The sequence below is a fragment of the Manis pentadactyla genome, chromosome 11 (assembly GCF_030020395.1).
Source record: "Manis pentadactyla isolate mManPen7 chromosome 11, mManPen7.hap1, whole genome shotgun sequence".
Taxonomy (NCBI): domain Eukaryota; kingdom Metazoa; phylum Chordata; class Mammalia; order Pholidota; family Manidae; genus Manis; species Manis pentadactyla.
In genome coordinates this window covers 101,245,732-101,263,925 of record NC_080029.1, presented here as the reverse complement: position 1 = coordinate 101,263,925, position 18,194 = coordinate 101,245,732, and the positions used below count along the sequence as shown (strand labels likewise).

Here is an 18,194-nt window from a genome sequence, read left to right as displayed (position 1 = left end):
TTACAGTGCTTAAAAGGCAGAGGGAGCAGTTGGGAGAATGGACAAAAGTACTGTTTATAGAACTGTCTTTCCTTATCAGATGCAAAGATTAGAATCATACTTGAGAACGACCCTGGGGCTCATCTATCCTAGTGATTTTACACTTGGGGACACTAATGCTCCTCAGAGGATTAAATGATGGCAAGTTGGTAGTAGGACCTGATCTCATGCCCAGATCAGACTTCTGTTTCATTTGCTCCTGCTGCCGTTCTTTGCTCTATGTTTAAATACCTCTTGCTCAAAAACAAAGGCAGCTATTTCAACGCTGGTACTTCTTCCTTCACAGTATAGTACTGTTTGGCAGGTTGGCTACTCTGACTCCCACTCTGAGTAGATGGGGGAGAGGTAATACTTGAAAGGTGGGATAAGAGGGAGGGAAGAGAAGCTGCGGCCAGCCTTTCCCCGTGTTGTTTAGTTGCTGGCAGGAACGTGCTCAGGACGGTGCCTGGTGAGCACTCAGTAACTATCCCTGCTGTGACTCATCCACCATGTGGAACTCATCAGCTGCTATGTGACAGGGTATATATTGTATTGAAAGAAAATTCTGCATTTATTATTGCTATGTTTCTAAACAAAATGAAAATAATGTGAATATATGGTGACTTTTTGTTGGCTTTTTGCTGAAATACACCAGAGTTCTCATTGACAAAATAGGACAATACATGCCCTGTATTTCAGAGAGTGAAAATACATTTTCTTGGATCGATCAGAAAATCTAATGTATTGACTTTTGTGGCTATGCTACTACTGTTCTCATCACTAATATTTTTATTGCCCTTTTAATATTACAGAGCACTTTCATATCTTTCCCTCTGCTGTGTTTTCAATATACTAATTCTAATAATGACAGGCTTTGCACAAGTGAAATATATTAATCTTATATGAAATTATCTTATTAAACATTTAATATATGCATGATGTAAACACTTGCTTTTCTAACTACACCATGTTTTTTGCTTTGTCTTGAAAGAAAAACTTATGGAAAGATGTTACCTAAATAAGAAAGCAGTGTATATGCCATTTTAATTTTCAAGATTATATTAAAAATTTAGGAGAAAGTCTTATTCTCTGCATTCTATAGCAGATGTTTTTGCAAGTTAAATACAACTATCAAAATATAAAGCCAAATTTTGCTGTCCCTGGTTTCTGAAAATGGTTTTGAACTGAGTGGGTAATTGCTAACACTACTAATAAGCAGCTCAAGGGAGCCTTTACAGGATAAGATGTCAGAAACTTATGCCTGAAGAGACCCTGAACATCAGAGCAACATTCCCATGAAAATATTAATTTGTCTTAACCAGCTTATTTCAAGAAATCAAAACCCTGGTATTTAACTAAGAGGGCTGTGCCCTGGCAGCTCCCAGTCTCATCTATTTTTTCTTTGCTGACATGGAAGAGTGTGATCCAATATCACAAATGGTGTGTGAACACCTCCCGGCCACTGGGCTCAGGTTGGTTGTTTCTGAAAATAATTTGTGTGAGAATAACAAGGCAGATATGAACTATTAGTATCTGTCTGTGTGGCTGTACAGTGGACAAAGCATACACTTGTGCCTACAGGAGCAAAATTGGTTCTGTTCTTAAAAGAATCAGTTTTAAAGGGCTGTATTCTCCTTTGTCCTTTCTCTCCCTGAACAGACTCTGTAAATGACATGTCATGAATTGCACCTCTAAAAATTTTTTTCCCCCCTTGCCTCTTAGTCAATTGGAAATGCTAAGACTACCAGGAATGATAATAGCAGCCGTTTTGGGAAGTATATAGAGATTGGTTTTGATAAGAGATACCGAATCATTGGTGCCAATATGAGAACTTACCTTTTAGAGAAATCCAGAGTGATGTTCCAGGTAAGCTGGGCATGTACGCATACATACATGTGTTAGATTGCCATTTAATTCCAGAACTCTTAAGCTTATTATGACAATATTACTACAAATCACACTTGGACTGAAACATGTAAAATGGTGTCTGTCAGAGGCAGGGGAATACCCATTAGACTAATAGTCTTTGGGACTGGGCATTGGCTTAAGTTTAATGGTTTTGACTTTTCCTACAGATGCTTGTAGGAAATACTTAGTTACTAAAGAAGAGGTGCTATTACTTCAGTCTTGTCTCCTATTTCCCAGTTGATAGGGAAGACATAAGGTTTATGTCTTCAATGAGTTACAGTTTGGACTCAGTTCAAAAAAAGGATATCAGCCTTTTCCTTTTTCCTTTCTTCTCTCTTAGAACATGATATTGTTTAGATAGAATAATGAAGGTTAAAAAATCTTCTCAATCCAGTTGTGAATTGTCATCAGGAACACACTCAAGTCTGTGCATCTATGCAGGATTTGCATTCACATATGCACTCTTGGTCCTTTTTTATCTGTAAGTGGGAAATACTATACATTTACAGCCCTGGCAGGCAGTCATGTATATATTTACAGGTATACTAAGGGACTGTGGACTTGACATTGGACAACTCCCAGTATAGGGCCCCTGGTGACCCACTGCATGCTGTGAGATTGGGGTTTCAGTAACCCCTTAACTGGATGCCCACTACCCTGATGTTTAAATACCCCAGGCACTGCCATGTAGCAGCATCTGTGGTTTCTACTGCACAAGTTTGTTGTGGCTTTCCAAGTGTCTGGGACATACTGAGAGTCATGAGTTTGGGCAGCTTGCAGCTATCCTGGCTTTGACTTTTGGAAGTCTTTGTCTGATGCTACCTAAGGTGCAATAAGTGACTTGTATAGTAAAGCAGTTGTCACTCACCTCCATTGTTCTAATATTTAGGCACACACAGAGCAATGTTACTACCCACACATGTGTACTTGTATAGGTTTTTAAAAAAATGTTTAGTAGCCAGAAGAATGAATGGGGGAAATATATGTGGATCTGAGAAGACTGAGTCAAAATAGTACAAATTTGATTGATAGAGAAATAATTAAAGGTAAAGGAGTATGGTGACCAGAGGCTAGTAATGTTTAGACAAAATGTTAAGGCCTAATCCTTATTGTCTTGTCCAGAGACTTTGAAGCAATTCTATCTGTTACCAATCCCCAGGGCTATATAGTTCGGAGGATGTCAAAATGAGTCAATCTCAGTATTCTTGATATTGTCCTTTATGACCAAAGATGACCAATGTGTTTCTGCATACCCACCTGCTTTTCTAGTGGTCTGTGTGCTGAGCCACCTGATCTCTGGCCTAATCATGCTGTGATCACTGGTACATTGTTATTGTGATCAATGTCTTCTGTCCCTGTAATAGATTTTCTTTATCAGACATCAACCCCTTTTGGGCATCAAACCTTACTTGTACTATTCTTAAGTCAACTGAATGTGCTGCAGAATTCAAGGATATGATGATAGTGCATAAGGATTCAGTTTTGTATGAACAGTATTATTATATCTTTATTTTTAAAATATATATGTGGAAAAGGCTGTCAGGAAATACTAAGAAATGATTTTAGAATTGTACATTATTTTCTATTCTATAAAACACTTTGTTGATATTAATATACATATGTAAACTAAAATGATATAGACAATGTAGTGCATTTGTAGATTTCTTACAAATAATCACAGTAGATGGTCCGGTCTAAAATACGGCAAAGATGCAATATTCTTTTTCATTCAAAGTATTAGGAAGACATGAGTCTAAGAGGTACTATGAGGAAATATTGAGTACAGGTTTCTCTCACTACCCGAAAGTAGAATGCTCCTATGAAATCCTTCATAAACTGAAATGGCGTAAAGTGGAGAAACTATTACCATTAATTTATATGGGAAATTTTTTTGGCATTCCCAGACCCAAAAAACCTCTGTTAGGTTTTTCTGATACCTTAAGACACATCTTTCTAACAGATGCACAAAATAAATCAAGATAAAGCACATATGCTCATAGACACAGTTCAAAGCTATGGCAGCTTGATTCTGAGATGCTGAGTGTAGTTCTTGGGGAAAGAGCTTGACAGGGCCACTGTTACTGCTCAGGGTGCCCACTGACTCTGTAACAGCCTGCTGCAAAAAATGCTTAATGCTGTTTTTGCTTTTTGCCTTTTTTTGTAAAAGTAAAAATCCTCTTTGGATTTCTTTCAGTTAGCAAAAGCAGGTACTAATGTAGGTCTTTTGTAAAAGTTCAGTAGTGTGACCAGAGCTTTTGAAAAACCAGAGATAACTGAATTCTAAAAACATGTTTTTAGCTTCCTCCAAAGGCAGTGCTGTCTTATGACAGTGGCATATAGCAAGCTGTTCACTAGGTCAGAGGGCATTTTATTAGATATGTTATGTCAAATGTGGCCAACAGGTACACACTCACAATATGCACATAGCTAATAAACCATAAAATTTAACAGTCATAAATATGTATTAGGAGCCACCCTGGTTCTCCAGCACCCTCCAGCCGGGGCTGCCAAGGCCGCTCCCAAAGGGTAGTTTCCCCTGCAGTTTCTGGCAAGGAGGTTTTATAGACATGGGTAAGAAATCCACACAGAAGTCCTGAAGATGCTGGGACTGGCAGAAATGGAGGAAAACACAAACAAAAAAAAAAAAAAAAAAAGAAAAGCAAAATAGAAAACACCCCCAATCCCGACAGAGATGATCATCTTATTCCTCAGACAACTGTGTGTTCTCTTCTTCATCATCATCTTCGGGAAGCCAGACCAAGTACTCAAGGAAACCAGATGTCAAACTGGCAAGCTTTGTAACACAAAGAGAAACTACACCAACAGAGACTTCCACCAGGAACACTGCTGACCTGGTACTGAAAAGAAAGCAAGCCAAGGACTGTCCCCAGAGAAAATGGTATCCATTGCGGCCAAAGAGAATTAATCTTGATACATAAGCTTTTTTTGTTTATCTTGGAAATTGCAATTAGGCACTATCAACATTGAAATTACATCTCAGTGCCTAGGCAGGACTTCATTTAAAACAATAAGTAACTCTTTAGTGATTCCTTTATACAAATATGAGTAGCTCTATACTGGGATATGATGTAATATTCTTGTATTTCTTTCATCTATTGGTGATGAAAAGCATATTTTAAAAACATTGGACAAAGCCCATCAATGCACATTGAGACTGCAGACTTTTACTATCCTTAAATGCCATCACCTCTTGGCTGCCATCTAGCTTTTATAGAATTTCACGAGTCACATATTCTGTTGGGTTTTTGGGATATATGTCTTTCTTAGAAAAAAGACTGTGTAACAGTTGTCTTTATTTAAGTGCTGAAAGTAGCTGTCCATTCTGCCCAGGAGCAGATGCAGTTGTCTTTTGTTTTTTTTTTCATTGCAGTTTGACTTATCAGATTAATGTGCAGATGACAAGACTGGCTTCAGCTTTGTTACTCCAAGTTCAGCTAATACGGATTTGAGGGATTAATTTTAGGAATTTTTTGTTTTTGTTTTGCTTTGTAAGACAAGACTATTATTTGTGAGAGACTTTATCTGAGAAATAAAAATTGGCATGAAGCTAATGGTTCTTGCTCACATTTTGGTTTTCGATAGACCTTTTAACTTTTAAACAAAATTTGATAGTCTGTTTTCAGGATTTCTTATTATTTCTTTGTGGATGATTCCAGTTCACAACTACACATTAGGTTAACACATTAACAAATTGTCATTGTGGAACAAAGATAGATGTGATCATAGTGAACTGTTTTACATTTAAGGATGTTTACATATGAAGGATATAACAATCATTGGTGGAAGTCTGAGGAAGTTACATTGCTTGTACTTATAACATTTAACTACAGTTTCTTATAGCTCTTATTGTGTCCCTTACTCACGCTAATACAGTGTAGGCAGCGGCAACTGTCTCTCCTTTTGATGACCATATGTATACCTTCATTCATTTGCAGAGGAATTTACTAATCATAAGGTTAGATAATCTTTACTTGCTCATTATGTCTTAATAATTAAAAATGTTTAAATGTGGCAGAAAGTCTCAGTGAAGAAAACTTGCAAAGCCACTTTAGTGCTTTCTGTATTTTAATGTTATAATTTGAGATTTGTATATTTGTACACAACACTATGTTTTTAATTAAAGTCATGTACAAAGACTGAAATCTTAAAAAATATATATGTATTAGGATATTTGGGAAAGGACAATTATTTTACTGAGATTATTAAATATTAATATTTTATTTTATGATTGAATTTCCTGAGTTTTCGATTAAAATGCTGTAATTGAAAACTCTTCTTATTCCAAAGGCAGAAGAGGAGAGAAACTATCATATCTTCTATCAGCTTTGTGCCTCAGCCAAGTTACCTGAATTTAAAATGCTGCGATTAGGTATGAATATGTCATTAAGTTTATTATGCTGGTATTTTTTTTGGTTAATTTCTAAGTTCATAAACTTACTTGTTATAAAGGAGATTATCTCATGCTGAAATATTTATGGGTGACATGATAAGAGGTCTGCAACTGGTTTATCCAAGATAAACCATGGATAGGGAAAGAGTGAGCAGTTGTATGGAAAGAGACTGGCCTTGAGTTGATAACTTGTTTTAGCTGAGCAGTGAGAATACAGGAGCTTGTTATACTAGCTTCTTTACTTTTGTATATGAAATTTGTCTTGATGAAAAGAAAGAAAATTTAAAGGAGTTTATGTGATGGAGCCTATGAGGTTTCTGACAAGCAAAGTAAAGTATTTGAAGAAATTATCCTAGGATGTGTATTGGAATAAAACCTTTAAGAAAGATCTGTTCATTTAACCAGTCAAGATAAATTAACTACAAGCATTTCACTCCACTATTTAATTTTGATCTTCGTTTTAAAACATAATTGAAAACACAGGCAGTTGAACTCCAGACTCTATACACTTAGCTGTGCTATCACTGCCTGTAGTTCAGAGTTGACATATGGGTAGAAATCAAGGTTTTTTCATAGACTGCAAATCTTTTATTTTCCTTAATTGCAGGAAATGCAAATAACTTCCATTACACAAAGCAAGGTGGCAGTCCTATGATCGAAGGAGTCGATGATGCCAAGGAGATGGCGCATACCAGGCAGGCCTGCACTTTGCTAGGTAATGTTATTTTATTTTTGAATTCTTATGAGCAATAGCTTTTTGACTCGAGCAACCTTTGTTTGGAATATTGGTGTAGCTTTGTATTAAGTGGTGAGTGTTGTTGAGAGAACATGCCTCATAAAAATACCTTTGGACAACAAATGGGCATGAGGTTTCTTTTTGGGGTGATGCAAACTGTTTTAAAATTAGATTGTGGTAATGGTTGCACAACTTTGTTAATTTACTAAAAATCACTGAATTGCATATTTAAAACAGGTAAATTTTATGGCAACAAATTATCCTCAATAAAGAACAAATTTGGGGCCTCAGGGGCGGTGGCACTAATTCCTTGCTTAAATTTTTACAAACTCAGAAACCTAGAGCTGAATAAAATGGTTTCCTATATAATTTCACAACCTATGGGATTTTTTGCTTTTGTTTTTTATTTTCGGGGTCTTTTGTTGTGTGGGGAATGTGGCTGAGCTGGCTTAGTGACAAACATCATGTTACCTGTAATTAATTCCAATGTTTTTGAAGTGACTCGGGATGTCACCATCTTATTTCTGGGATTTAAAAGATACCAGTCTAAATGTAAATAAATTAATCCTTAGAACTGTAGTGTACAACTTTTAGAGGTGAATTATTCATTTAAAAGTCTCAGAATATTAATAACTCTAAAATCATATATTGGTATTTTGAGGAGTATCACAAAATGAGTAATTTATAATTAAAAGCATTGCTAATTAGAAATGGTTCAGGACTACTGTGAAACTTGAAAACTTTAGACCCCATCTCAGACCAACTGAAACAATTTGCATTTTAACAGGATCTGTTGGTAATTCATATGCATATTAAAGTTTGAAAAATACTACTTTACTTCTAGAACTAACTCTGTAAATAGAAAATTGCAAAATTATAAAAGCCACAATTCAGGAGAGGGCAGAAACATTCATTATGAGGTCAACTTTCAATTCCCTATTTGGAAGTAATTTTACTATTTTTACTTGCATATAATTATATCTAATAGTTTGGAAATTTTTACCCTATTGAAACATGAAGCCAGATCTGATAAAAAGCTAAGAATAATCTAGCTTTCTCATCCTGTCTTATCCTTGCATCCTATGTTAATTCTACAGTTGGACACTCATCAGGCTATAGTACACCAGCCGGAAAAATTCCAATCTTGGGGTCTCTGACTTACAGTTGATCTGTAGTTAGAAGAAGTAATTAAATAATCTGACTTAGCTGCAACTTGCATCTGGAGTAGAGATATATAGAAAATGTTATAATGTCAATAAAAAACGTAAATACAGTCTGTGACAATGATGACAATTTTTTAGCGCTTACCATAGTGTGTTACAAGTGAGTTTGTGTAGCACTTAACCATAGCACTTAACCAAGCACAGTGTGTTTAGTGTACTACGTGCATTTTCTAATTTAATGTTCACAAACACCCTCTGAGATAGTCGCTATTATTCCCATATCACTAATGGGGAAATGGAAACACAGAAGGGTGAAGGTACCCTGCCCACGTGAGATGGCAGGCTGGGAACAGAGCCAGGCCTCAAGCCCAAGTCTGGCTCACACCATAGCCCAAGCTCTCACCCATGATGCTAAACCACATTATGCTTAATGTCAACAAAGATGAAAGTGCTGTTAACTATGACAGGCTCTAATGTGTACAACATCTGGCAATATTGAAAAGCTAAAAACTGGCTTAAAATTTGTATAATTGTTTTGGTTCCTGTTCTGAAATTAATCACTTGTTCATTTACTCTGTTGTTTCAGGGATCAGTGAATCTTATCAAATGGGAATTTTCCGAATACTTGCTGGCATTCTTCACTTAGGCAATGTTGGGTTTACATCTCGAGATTCAGACAGCTGCACGATACCTGTAAGTTCAGAGCAAGGTTAATGTGGTAGCAGTTGATTTGTATTTTAGTTTTGCTGATTCTTTATGGAAACAGTATATTTGAAGTCTCTCTATTAACATTACCAGATAAATAATTATTAGGGTGATACATTATCCTAAGTAGAATTTTGAACTAAAAATAAAGGACAGACTTGGCTATATGTCTGACCTTTCTAAATAGAGGTGAGAAATATTAGATGTGAAAGTTGGATTGGTAAGTCTAGAGAGAAGCATTCATTTTTCCCATGGTACAAGTATCAAGAATTGATCGTTTATTTGTGTCTTCAGCCGTGGAAATATATTATGGATTAAAAGTCATTGAAGGAACTAATGTTTATTCCTGGGAAGGGCTAGATAGCAAGGAGGATGGGGTGTCTTCACTAGATTTGCATGCTCTTCCATACGTAGTGATAACTGCATGTTGAGTATCAGAACCCAATTCCATATGTAGACTCATTTGTTTGAACTGTAATAAAACTTGACAGTCCTTGACTGTCTTCATAGGGCATTTGTGATTAGCAGTATATGCTAATCACCACCATCAAAGATAACACACACACATACATATATATCTATTAGGTATTTATTAACTCATTAAAATGGAGGAAGGTTTAATATAATTAATTCTTTTTCCATCTTACTTCCTCAAGGATTGTAATAGGAAACAATATTGAGATTTATTTTTCACTCTTCAGACACCTAAGTTGATATTAGTATATCTACATGTAATTAATATGTGTGACCTAGATTTGGGTAAATTAGACTTTAGTTTTGAAATATATATTTCAGTGTCTCTGCCTGGGTTCAGTCCCAACTTTACTATTTACTCACTCTGTTTTTGCATGAGTTGCTTAGCTTCTCTGAACCTCAGTTTCCTCATTGTAGAACAAGATACTTTCTTTCCAGCAGTTTTGAACTAGGTGTTCTGATTGGCCTTCATGCTGGATAAATTGTATCTTAAAAATATTTTCAATGAGTACATAAGCACTACTCAGAGGCCAAAAACTAAATGAAAATAGGATCTCCAAGAAAGAAGCAGATCCCTACAGCTGGGACTTAACTTGAGGGCATTTGCTGAACCCAGTGACTGTGAGCTTTGGTTTTCACAGCCAAATGGATGCAGAAGCCTTGGGCTCATATAAACAGGGGAACAAATAGAGGAATCCTTGCCTAAATCTGACACCCTAAATGAGGAACTAGTAATAAACTTGCCCACCACCCATTCCAAGCCTACAAAGAAAAGTTAATCTAGCTCAAGCCTTGATGTTAAGTAGAGGAGGAAAAAATAAATAGTTCTCCAGAAATTTATAATAATGAATTGACCCTCACAGATACTCCCAGCTTGATTATTTCATAGTTCCCAGGAGGTCCCAGAAAGCTACATACAGAAAATTAGCTTAAATTGGCCCTGGATTAGTAGTGTCCTAGGTATTTGACAGAAGCAAATGCAAATCTACTTTGGAGGATCCACCTTCAACCCGGACCTTGAAGAGTCTCATGAAAAAAGTCATAAGAAATACTGGCTCATAGTCAAATATCACAAATCCCACAATGAAACAAAATAGAAGGGGCTAGGTGAAACAAGGGTCAAACAAAGAGTCAAACAGCAGGTGTCAAACCTACTAAGAATTTAACACAGATTTGACACAACTGAGAAGAGAACTAATGAACTAGAAGAGATATAAAGAAATCACCCCAAATGCAGGATGGGACCCAGGGAAAGAGCACTTAGAACAATAGTAAAGAGAGGTGAAGGACAGAGTAATAAAATTTGAGTGTAATCTATTGAGAATTCCTAAAGGAGAGAAAAAAAATGAATGAGGAAGACATAATGTTTGAAGAGGTAATGAGTAACAAATTTCTGAACATATAACAATGAAACAAAACCATTTGGAATGTCCAAAAGTCCTAATTAGAATAAATAAAAGGAAAACCCTTACACACACCATAATAAAACCAAAGACAGAGAGAAAAATCTTAAAACAGGCAGAGAGATAAATATATTCCTCTTGAAGAAATAGCATAAGCCAGTAGCTCACTTCCCAATTGCAGCAATAGGGGCCATAAAATGGTGGACTACTAAATAACTATTAACTTAGAATTGTGTATCTAGTAAAAATATCTTTCTAGAATGAGGGGAAATAGAAATGTTTTCAGACAAATAGAAACTTGGGAGAATTTGTCACTAGTAGGTCTCACTAAAGGAAATATGAAAGGACATAGTTTAGGCAGAAGGAAAGCAATCCCAGATAGAAGATCTAAAATGGGAGAAGAAATGATGAATCAATAAACTAGTAAAGTACAGACAAACATAGATAAAATTTGATTAATTAAAACAATAACAGTAACAAATAGTGTACTGGGCTGGAAAAGATAGGACTTTCTACAAAATACTTAGTAGTTGCTAAGGGAAGAGAGTTATCTTTACAGTGGAGAAACCTGGCAGGCATTCCCTTAACCAAGTGACCTCATCAGTAATGGGAACCAGTCAGCATCCCCTAACTTCTGGTATGGTGCACTGGGGAGTGTGCAACATCACTTCTCTGGCATTCCTGCCAAAAAGGCATGACCCAAATCTAATCAAGAGGCAGCATCATGGAGACTCAAATTGAGGGACATACTCATCAAAAATATTAAGGTCACAAAAAGACAAAGTAAGAGTAAAGAACTGTTCAGATTAAAGGGGACTAATAAAACATGATAGCTAAATTCAATGTATGAACCTAGATTGGGTCCTGGACCATAGAAATGTCTTTTTTCCCCCACAGAGGACATTAGCAGAAACTGAGTTAGATTGCAGGTCTGATAATAGGGTTTTGTCATTGCAAATTTTCTGGTTTTCTTCATTATAACATAGTTATGTAAAATGGTGTCATTGGTTTTTTGGAAGTGCACACTGAAATATTTAGAACTAAAAGGGCATCATGTTTGCAACCTACTGTCAAAAGGTTCTGATAAAATTAAGTACATGAATATGTGTAAAAGAATGAGAGAATGATAAAAGCAAATATGTTAAAATGTTAATATTTAGATAATCTGGATGAAGGGAGTTTTTTGTATTATTGTTGTACCTTTTCTGTTAGTCTAAAATTATTTCAAAATAAATAATTGAAAAAAATAAGTGAATCATCAGCTTCTCCTTTCCCCCAAAAAGGTAGAACTATAGTACTGAATAACAAAGGCCATAGATAGGGATGGGGTGTTTGAAATTAGTGTTACTGAATTGCAATAACTGATGCAATTATTGCTCCTCTTATAAAAATAGAAACAGAAAGTAAGCCTTTCAAACAAGTAGAGAGGAAAATGGACTGAAAAAATAGGCATATAATAGCAAGAAAGGGAGAGAACATTTTAGAAAAAGTGGGACAAATAAAGCCACAAAGTAAAATAGAAATAAATAATTACAAATAGACTAATGATTCAGTTAGAATGGATTGTCAGATTGTTTTAAGAATTGAGGTATATACTTTTTGAAACAAGCATTCCTAAAACATAAAGGCACAGAAAGTTTGACAGTAGAAGGTTTAGAAAAGACACACTGTAACAGCTGGGAAAAAACTGGCAGAGCTACACTGGTGCCAGCCAGACAAAATAGACTTGGAGGCCAGAAGAAGTAGTAGAGATAGAGTCACTGTGTAATGTATTCACCAGGAAGATGTAATAGTCCTAAACTTGTATATACTTAATGATGTAGCCTCAAAATATATAAAGCAAAAATCAACAGAAACCACAAGAAGAAACAGATGAATTTATCATAGGGGGAGATTATTGACTTCTCTCAATTACTGATAGGTGGAGAAGTCTAAAAATCAGTTAAAGTTATAGAAAATTTGAACAAAACAATTAACAACTTTGAGCTAATAGAACAGTATGGTAATGCCATTCAAATAGAATATGTTTAGAGAGTAATGATCCACTTCTAATTGATGTCAAATCATTCATGTATATATGAATTAAATAGCTGCTTTTTTAAGGGAGTTGGACATACTGTTGGTAATGGTGCTGATTTCCTTCTGAAGTGATTGCTTGGGAAGAGGGGAGGTGAAAGAAAGAAGAGACTGCTTCAGTGGGTAGGGTTAGGGGACGAGGGTGTCAGGAGACCCAGGTTCTAATGACAACTCCGACATGAACTGGCCATGTGGTTTTTCACAAGCTGTTCTCTTGGATCTTACTTCCTTGTTTGTCAGTTAGAGATAACAATACCCTGCCTGTTCCCCAGGAATGTTGTCAGATTTGGTTGAAACATGTAAGTAAGGATGTTGAAAAATATAATGCACTAACATGGATTAAATTAAATGAGTATTTATTGAACACCTACTAATACAAGGCCTACTGAAGACATTGTAGGGGGGACTACCGGGATAAGTAAGTCATTAAAGAGATTCTAATCTAAGAAGTCACACAAATAACTGTCTGTTTAAAACCATTCAGTGGCCTCCATTGCTCTCAGGATAAAGACCGGCCATGGTATAGCCTTTGCCTCTCCCTCTGGTTTCATCTCATGCATTTTCTCCCTCACTCTGCTTCAGTTCCTCATATTGATGGTTTCCCTCTTGCCACAGGACTTTCCACCAGCTGTTCCCTCACTCCCCTCCCTTTTCACTGAGTTAACGCCTCATCCTTCAGATTGGTTTCTGAAGTCAACCGTCTCCTGCCTCCGTGAACAGGGCACACTCCTCTCACATGGAATCTTAGTATGGTGCCCTCCTTTGTGGTAATTTTGTGTTTTGGGGAACAATTATTTACTTAATATCCATTTCCCCCTGGACTGTGAGTTTGAGGAGGATAGGGACAGTGTCTGTTTTTGTTTGCTGGCATATAATAGGCACACAGTAAATATTTGTTGACAACCTAATTGATTTTCTGATCAACTGACTGACTGAACATGCCTAAAAAGACATACAAATACTGTAAGAGACAAAGGAAGAGGTAATTTTTGAAATGAGCCTTAGAAGAGACTGCAGAATACTGCCAAGTTACTGGTTTGACTGTGATTATCATCACTGATCAGCTTCAGGTGATCTTGATGTTTGTTATAATAAAGAAATTGCTGGGTTTTATCTCTAAACCTCTTTGTTAATATTTTTCAGTAAATTCTTATGTGATTGATCTGATCACATAATGTTATAGGAAATAACCTATCCTCTTTTGGCAGCCCAAACATGAACCTCTCAGCATTTTCTGTGACCTTATGGGCGTGGACTATGATGAGATGTGTCACTGGCTCTGCCATCGGAAGCTGGCTACTGCCACGGAGACATATATCAAGCCCATCTCCAAGCTGCAGGCCACAAATGCCCGTGATGCGTTGGCCAAGCACATCTATGCCAAGCTCTTTAACTGGATTGTAGACCACGTCAATCAGGCTCTCCATTCTGCTGTCAAGCAGCACTCTTTCATTGGCGTGCTGGACATTTACGGGTGAGTATGTCTGGCTTAGTGGTCTGCCAGAGCATATTTCTTTCTAGAGTTTGTCTGGCAGCTCTAAGTGGGAATTTGATTCTGTCCTCTACTGGTAAGGAGAAAAGAAAATTAGAAGAGAATTTTTAAAAATCTAGTTTCATTTGTTAGTCTGCCTTTTCTGTGTACCCTCTTTCATTGTTGAAAACTGTCCTGTACATTTGCGCTTTTTGATGCTTAATTTTTCATTACCTGGTCCAGTTTTTCAGAAGAACCTATGAGATCTCTATTTCCAGTTCCCTTCTATATGTACGTAGTCACTGTGAATCTGTAAATTGACAAGAGCATTTGTTTTATCATAATTCTGATTGTTCCCTACTTGACAATGAATTAGCCCTCAAAAACTCATACTGTTGAATAGCTCTGCATGCTGGAGTCTGTAAAAAAATCTCTGCCACTGGGCAGTGCCTATCTGCTAGGTATATCTTACATTTTACTGATTTATAAACTCTTATCTTCACTGATGTGGAAAGAAACTTTCACAATGTTGGGGAATTTCCCATTTTGTATGTGTATATTTTGAGTATTTAAAAAATATATGTTTGTTCCCTTTTCTCATCTTCCCATATTATTTTTGGTTTAACAGATTTGAAACATTTGAGATAAATAGTTTTGAACAGTTTTGCATAAATTATGCAAATGAAAAACTACAGCAACAGTTCAATATGGTAAGAATTTTCTTCTTTGAATAATATTCTGCTATTAATTGTTCTCTTGAATTCCTAGTCTGTTCCTGAAATGAAGGTGTAATTACAATTATCATCTGGATTGTCTATTTCTCCAGGGCCTCGTGTCTCTGCAGGTGTATTTCCTACTTTTGTTTCTCTCTTTCCCTCTTTCTGTCTCTATCACGTTTCTTTCTCTCTCACTCACACACTCACATATTCACACACACACACACACACATACACACACCATTACTGCCTCTTAGCTTCTCTCTTCACAGCTGCTCTACTCCCTTGTACTATCAGAGGGCATATTCTTTCCTTCTGTTGCACGTGTATTTTCTCAAGGTTTTTGCTTCCTCATTCACATCACACTTGGTGTGAACCCAGCAGTGGTTGAAATGTTCCCCCCATCCTCTCCACTTGCTTAGCTCCCATTCATCTTGACTTTCAGCTTTAGCTTCCATTGTTAGTTGCCTGTTTCCCAATTTTTATACCTGAGAAAGAGAATCTGATTAACCCAGTTTATTGTTTCATCAGACATCTCTGGCCATTGGCTAGTTGTGACTAGGAACAGAGAGTCTCGATTGTGGGCACTCCTCAGCAGGGGCCGTGGGTGGGGCAGTGGGCAAGAGAAGCCTGGTGATTGGTATGTGCAGTGCTTAGAGGCATTCCTGCATTGACTAAGGATCTCTTCCCCACTTCATGCCCACTTTATCTTTTTGATAATTGAACATCCAAAATGTTTGAGGCCTCTTGGACTTTTCCAAAGTAGACATAGCGATGTGTGTGAGAAACAAGTTCTGTTTAAAATGTGAAGCAGTGTTTCTGTTGTCAATGTGGAGACTGCATTTAAATAATGAATTTAAAAAAGACAGGGCTCATGGGTTTGGACCATATTGGTACCATCAGTCAGGGCATTCTGCTGACACATGCTGCCCTATTTGCCCCCTCAGTAATCAGAAGAACAGAAGACACTGGCCTCCTAGTTAACATGACATAAATAAGTATGACTTTTTTTTTTAACTAAAGCTTATTGTAGCTGGTTAGACTGTAAACACCTGCAAATGAGCCAAGAATGGCATTATTGTAAGCAGAGAATAAAGTGGGAAAGTTCCAGGTGTATTGGTGAACACATATTAGAAATCTCAGTAGCACTTAAGTTTAATGTGGTTTGGGGCACTAGAAAATATGTGTTGTCTGGTCATAACCACAGAGGGCTAATCTTCCCAGGGAAGTGGTAAGGTCTGTGAGAGAACCAAGGGACACAAAAGGAAAGCAAAAACCCCAGAAAGAATGGGTAGAGGGCATTAGCATCTGTAGAGGCAAAAGTGGTGGCTGTCTGCCTTGGCCGGGCACCTGCAGCAGGGGCTGCAGCAGTGGCTGGATTGCCCTTCTCACCTGGACTAACTTTACTATTCCGCTGCAAAGCTCAGGTCACACGGTCCTTCCTCAGAGTAACCTTCCTTGCCCAGTAAGATGAGGACTCTTGCTTTCATAGCTTATATTATTTTCCTCTGTAACATTATACAGTCTGTAATTATATTTCTTGTGATCATTGGATTTCTGTCTGTTTCTCCCACTAGTCTCCAAACTCCATGAGGGCAGAAGCCACATCTGTCTGTTTTGTTAATGGCATGCAGTGACCAGCACATAGTAGTCAGTACATATTCTTGCTTAAATGAGTGAATGGAGATTAGAAGCAGTGGTGGGAACAATGGCTGAAGCACTTAGCAGAAGTAACAATGAATTGGTAGTTCTTGCAGCTGAATGCAGAATTGGATGTAGAATCCAGAAAAGTGAGCTATAGATACCCTGACTGTGGAGCATAATCAAAGCAGACACAGACCAATTTATTCTGAAGCACATGCACTTCAACAGCACAGTCCCCTAAGAGAATTACTTTGTTATGCTGTCAGCTTTGCCCAGCGTAGTTCAATAGTCTAGACAGCATCTGTCCTGCATACTTGTTGAAGGCTAGCTAAGACATTTCTGTGCCCATGTTTTTAGCAGCACTGTGTTATAATTTAAGAAACTAAAAAGTATATATTGCAGTTTGGGGTATATACATTTCATAATAAAGATTGTATATTTATCAGCTACTTAAAAAACTCACATTACTAGATTTACTTGTTGACCAAGAATCCTATACAGCTGAGGTTTTGCTGTCTGGTTTTTATTTGCTTTCTTATATTGTTCACTGTGTGTAAATCATGTTTTTTCACCATGAGATTGTTTTTGCTGGAAGCCATGGGTACTTTCAAATTATATTGATGTCCTCTTAGAGTGTTTTATATAAATATAGTTTCTTAACTAACATTATTTATGATAACAATACAGTAATGCCAGTGTTTTCTTTTTTTCATTCCAGCATGTCTTCAAATTAGAACAAGAGGAATATATGAAGGAACAAATTCCATGGACACTCATAGATTTTTATGATAATCAGCCTTGCATTAATCTTATAGAATCTAAACTGGGCATTCTAGATTTGCTGGATGAAGAATGCAAGGTAAATGTGATTTTCTGTTGTACTTAGTCTATCAGAATAGATATATCAAGGCCAGAAGGTGAGTGGGTTTAAGCAGAATCATTTGTAGACCGTGAGGGGCCACTGTGGTGACAAGTGGGTTTGTCCTCGCTTGCATTCTGAAGGCCACTAGGGTCACTAGACCCAAGGGGTTCTGAGTACATTGAAACTAAGAAAAGTTCCCTTCTGTCTTCAACTGTTTCTAAGTTATGTGAAAAATTGACATTAGATACAACTACTATCAATTTTAACTACTTTTGTTATTAGTAGGCTTATATTTGGCATTTTTTTGTTCAGTGGTATATTTAAAGAAATGCAAGAAATTGTGCAAAATATATTTTGAATAATAGTTCTAAATATCTATAATTTAAAAATTGACTAGTTGTTTATTATTAATATATATGGTAGGAAGGGAGTTTTAGCTTTAATATTTGAAGATGTCGTGTTTTGGGAAGGTACTGGATGACCAAGTTTCACCGCTGAGTGACCTTTGACAAATAACCCACCCTTTCTCTTAATTTCTCTTTAGTTTTTATAGTTTCTACTTATATAGGTTGATTCTTTAAGCATCCAGGTCTCTTACAACATTAAG

At 36.7% G+C, this 18,194-nt stretch overlaps 1 protein-coding gene across 4 annotated transcripts in view; it reads left to right on the top strand.

The window, feature by feature from the left end:
* MYO5A (myosin VA) overlaps positions 1–18,194 on the top strand; it is a 183,303-nt gene that overhangs the window by 90,431 nt on the left and 74,678 nt on the right. For all 4 annotated transcript variants that reach the window (XM_057488808.1, XM_036917754.2, XM_036917753.2 and 1 more), the window contains exons 6-12: positions 1,741–1,884; positions 6,235–6,316; positions 6,945–7,052; positions 8,823–8,929; positions 14,103–14,368; positions 14,994–15,075; positions 17,444–17,584. In XM_057488808.1, the coding sequence (XP_057344791.1) occupies positions 1,741–1,884; positions 6,235–6,316; positions 6,945–7,052; positions 8,823–8,929; positions 14,103–14,368; positions 14,994–15,075; positions 17,444–17,584 (930 nt within the window). The remainder of the gene's footprint in view (positions 1–1,740; positions 1,885–6,234; positions 6,317–6,944; positions 7,053–8,822; positions 8,930–14,102; positions 14,369–14,993; positions 15,076–17,443; positions 17,585–18,194) is intronic.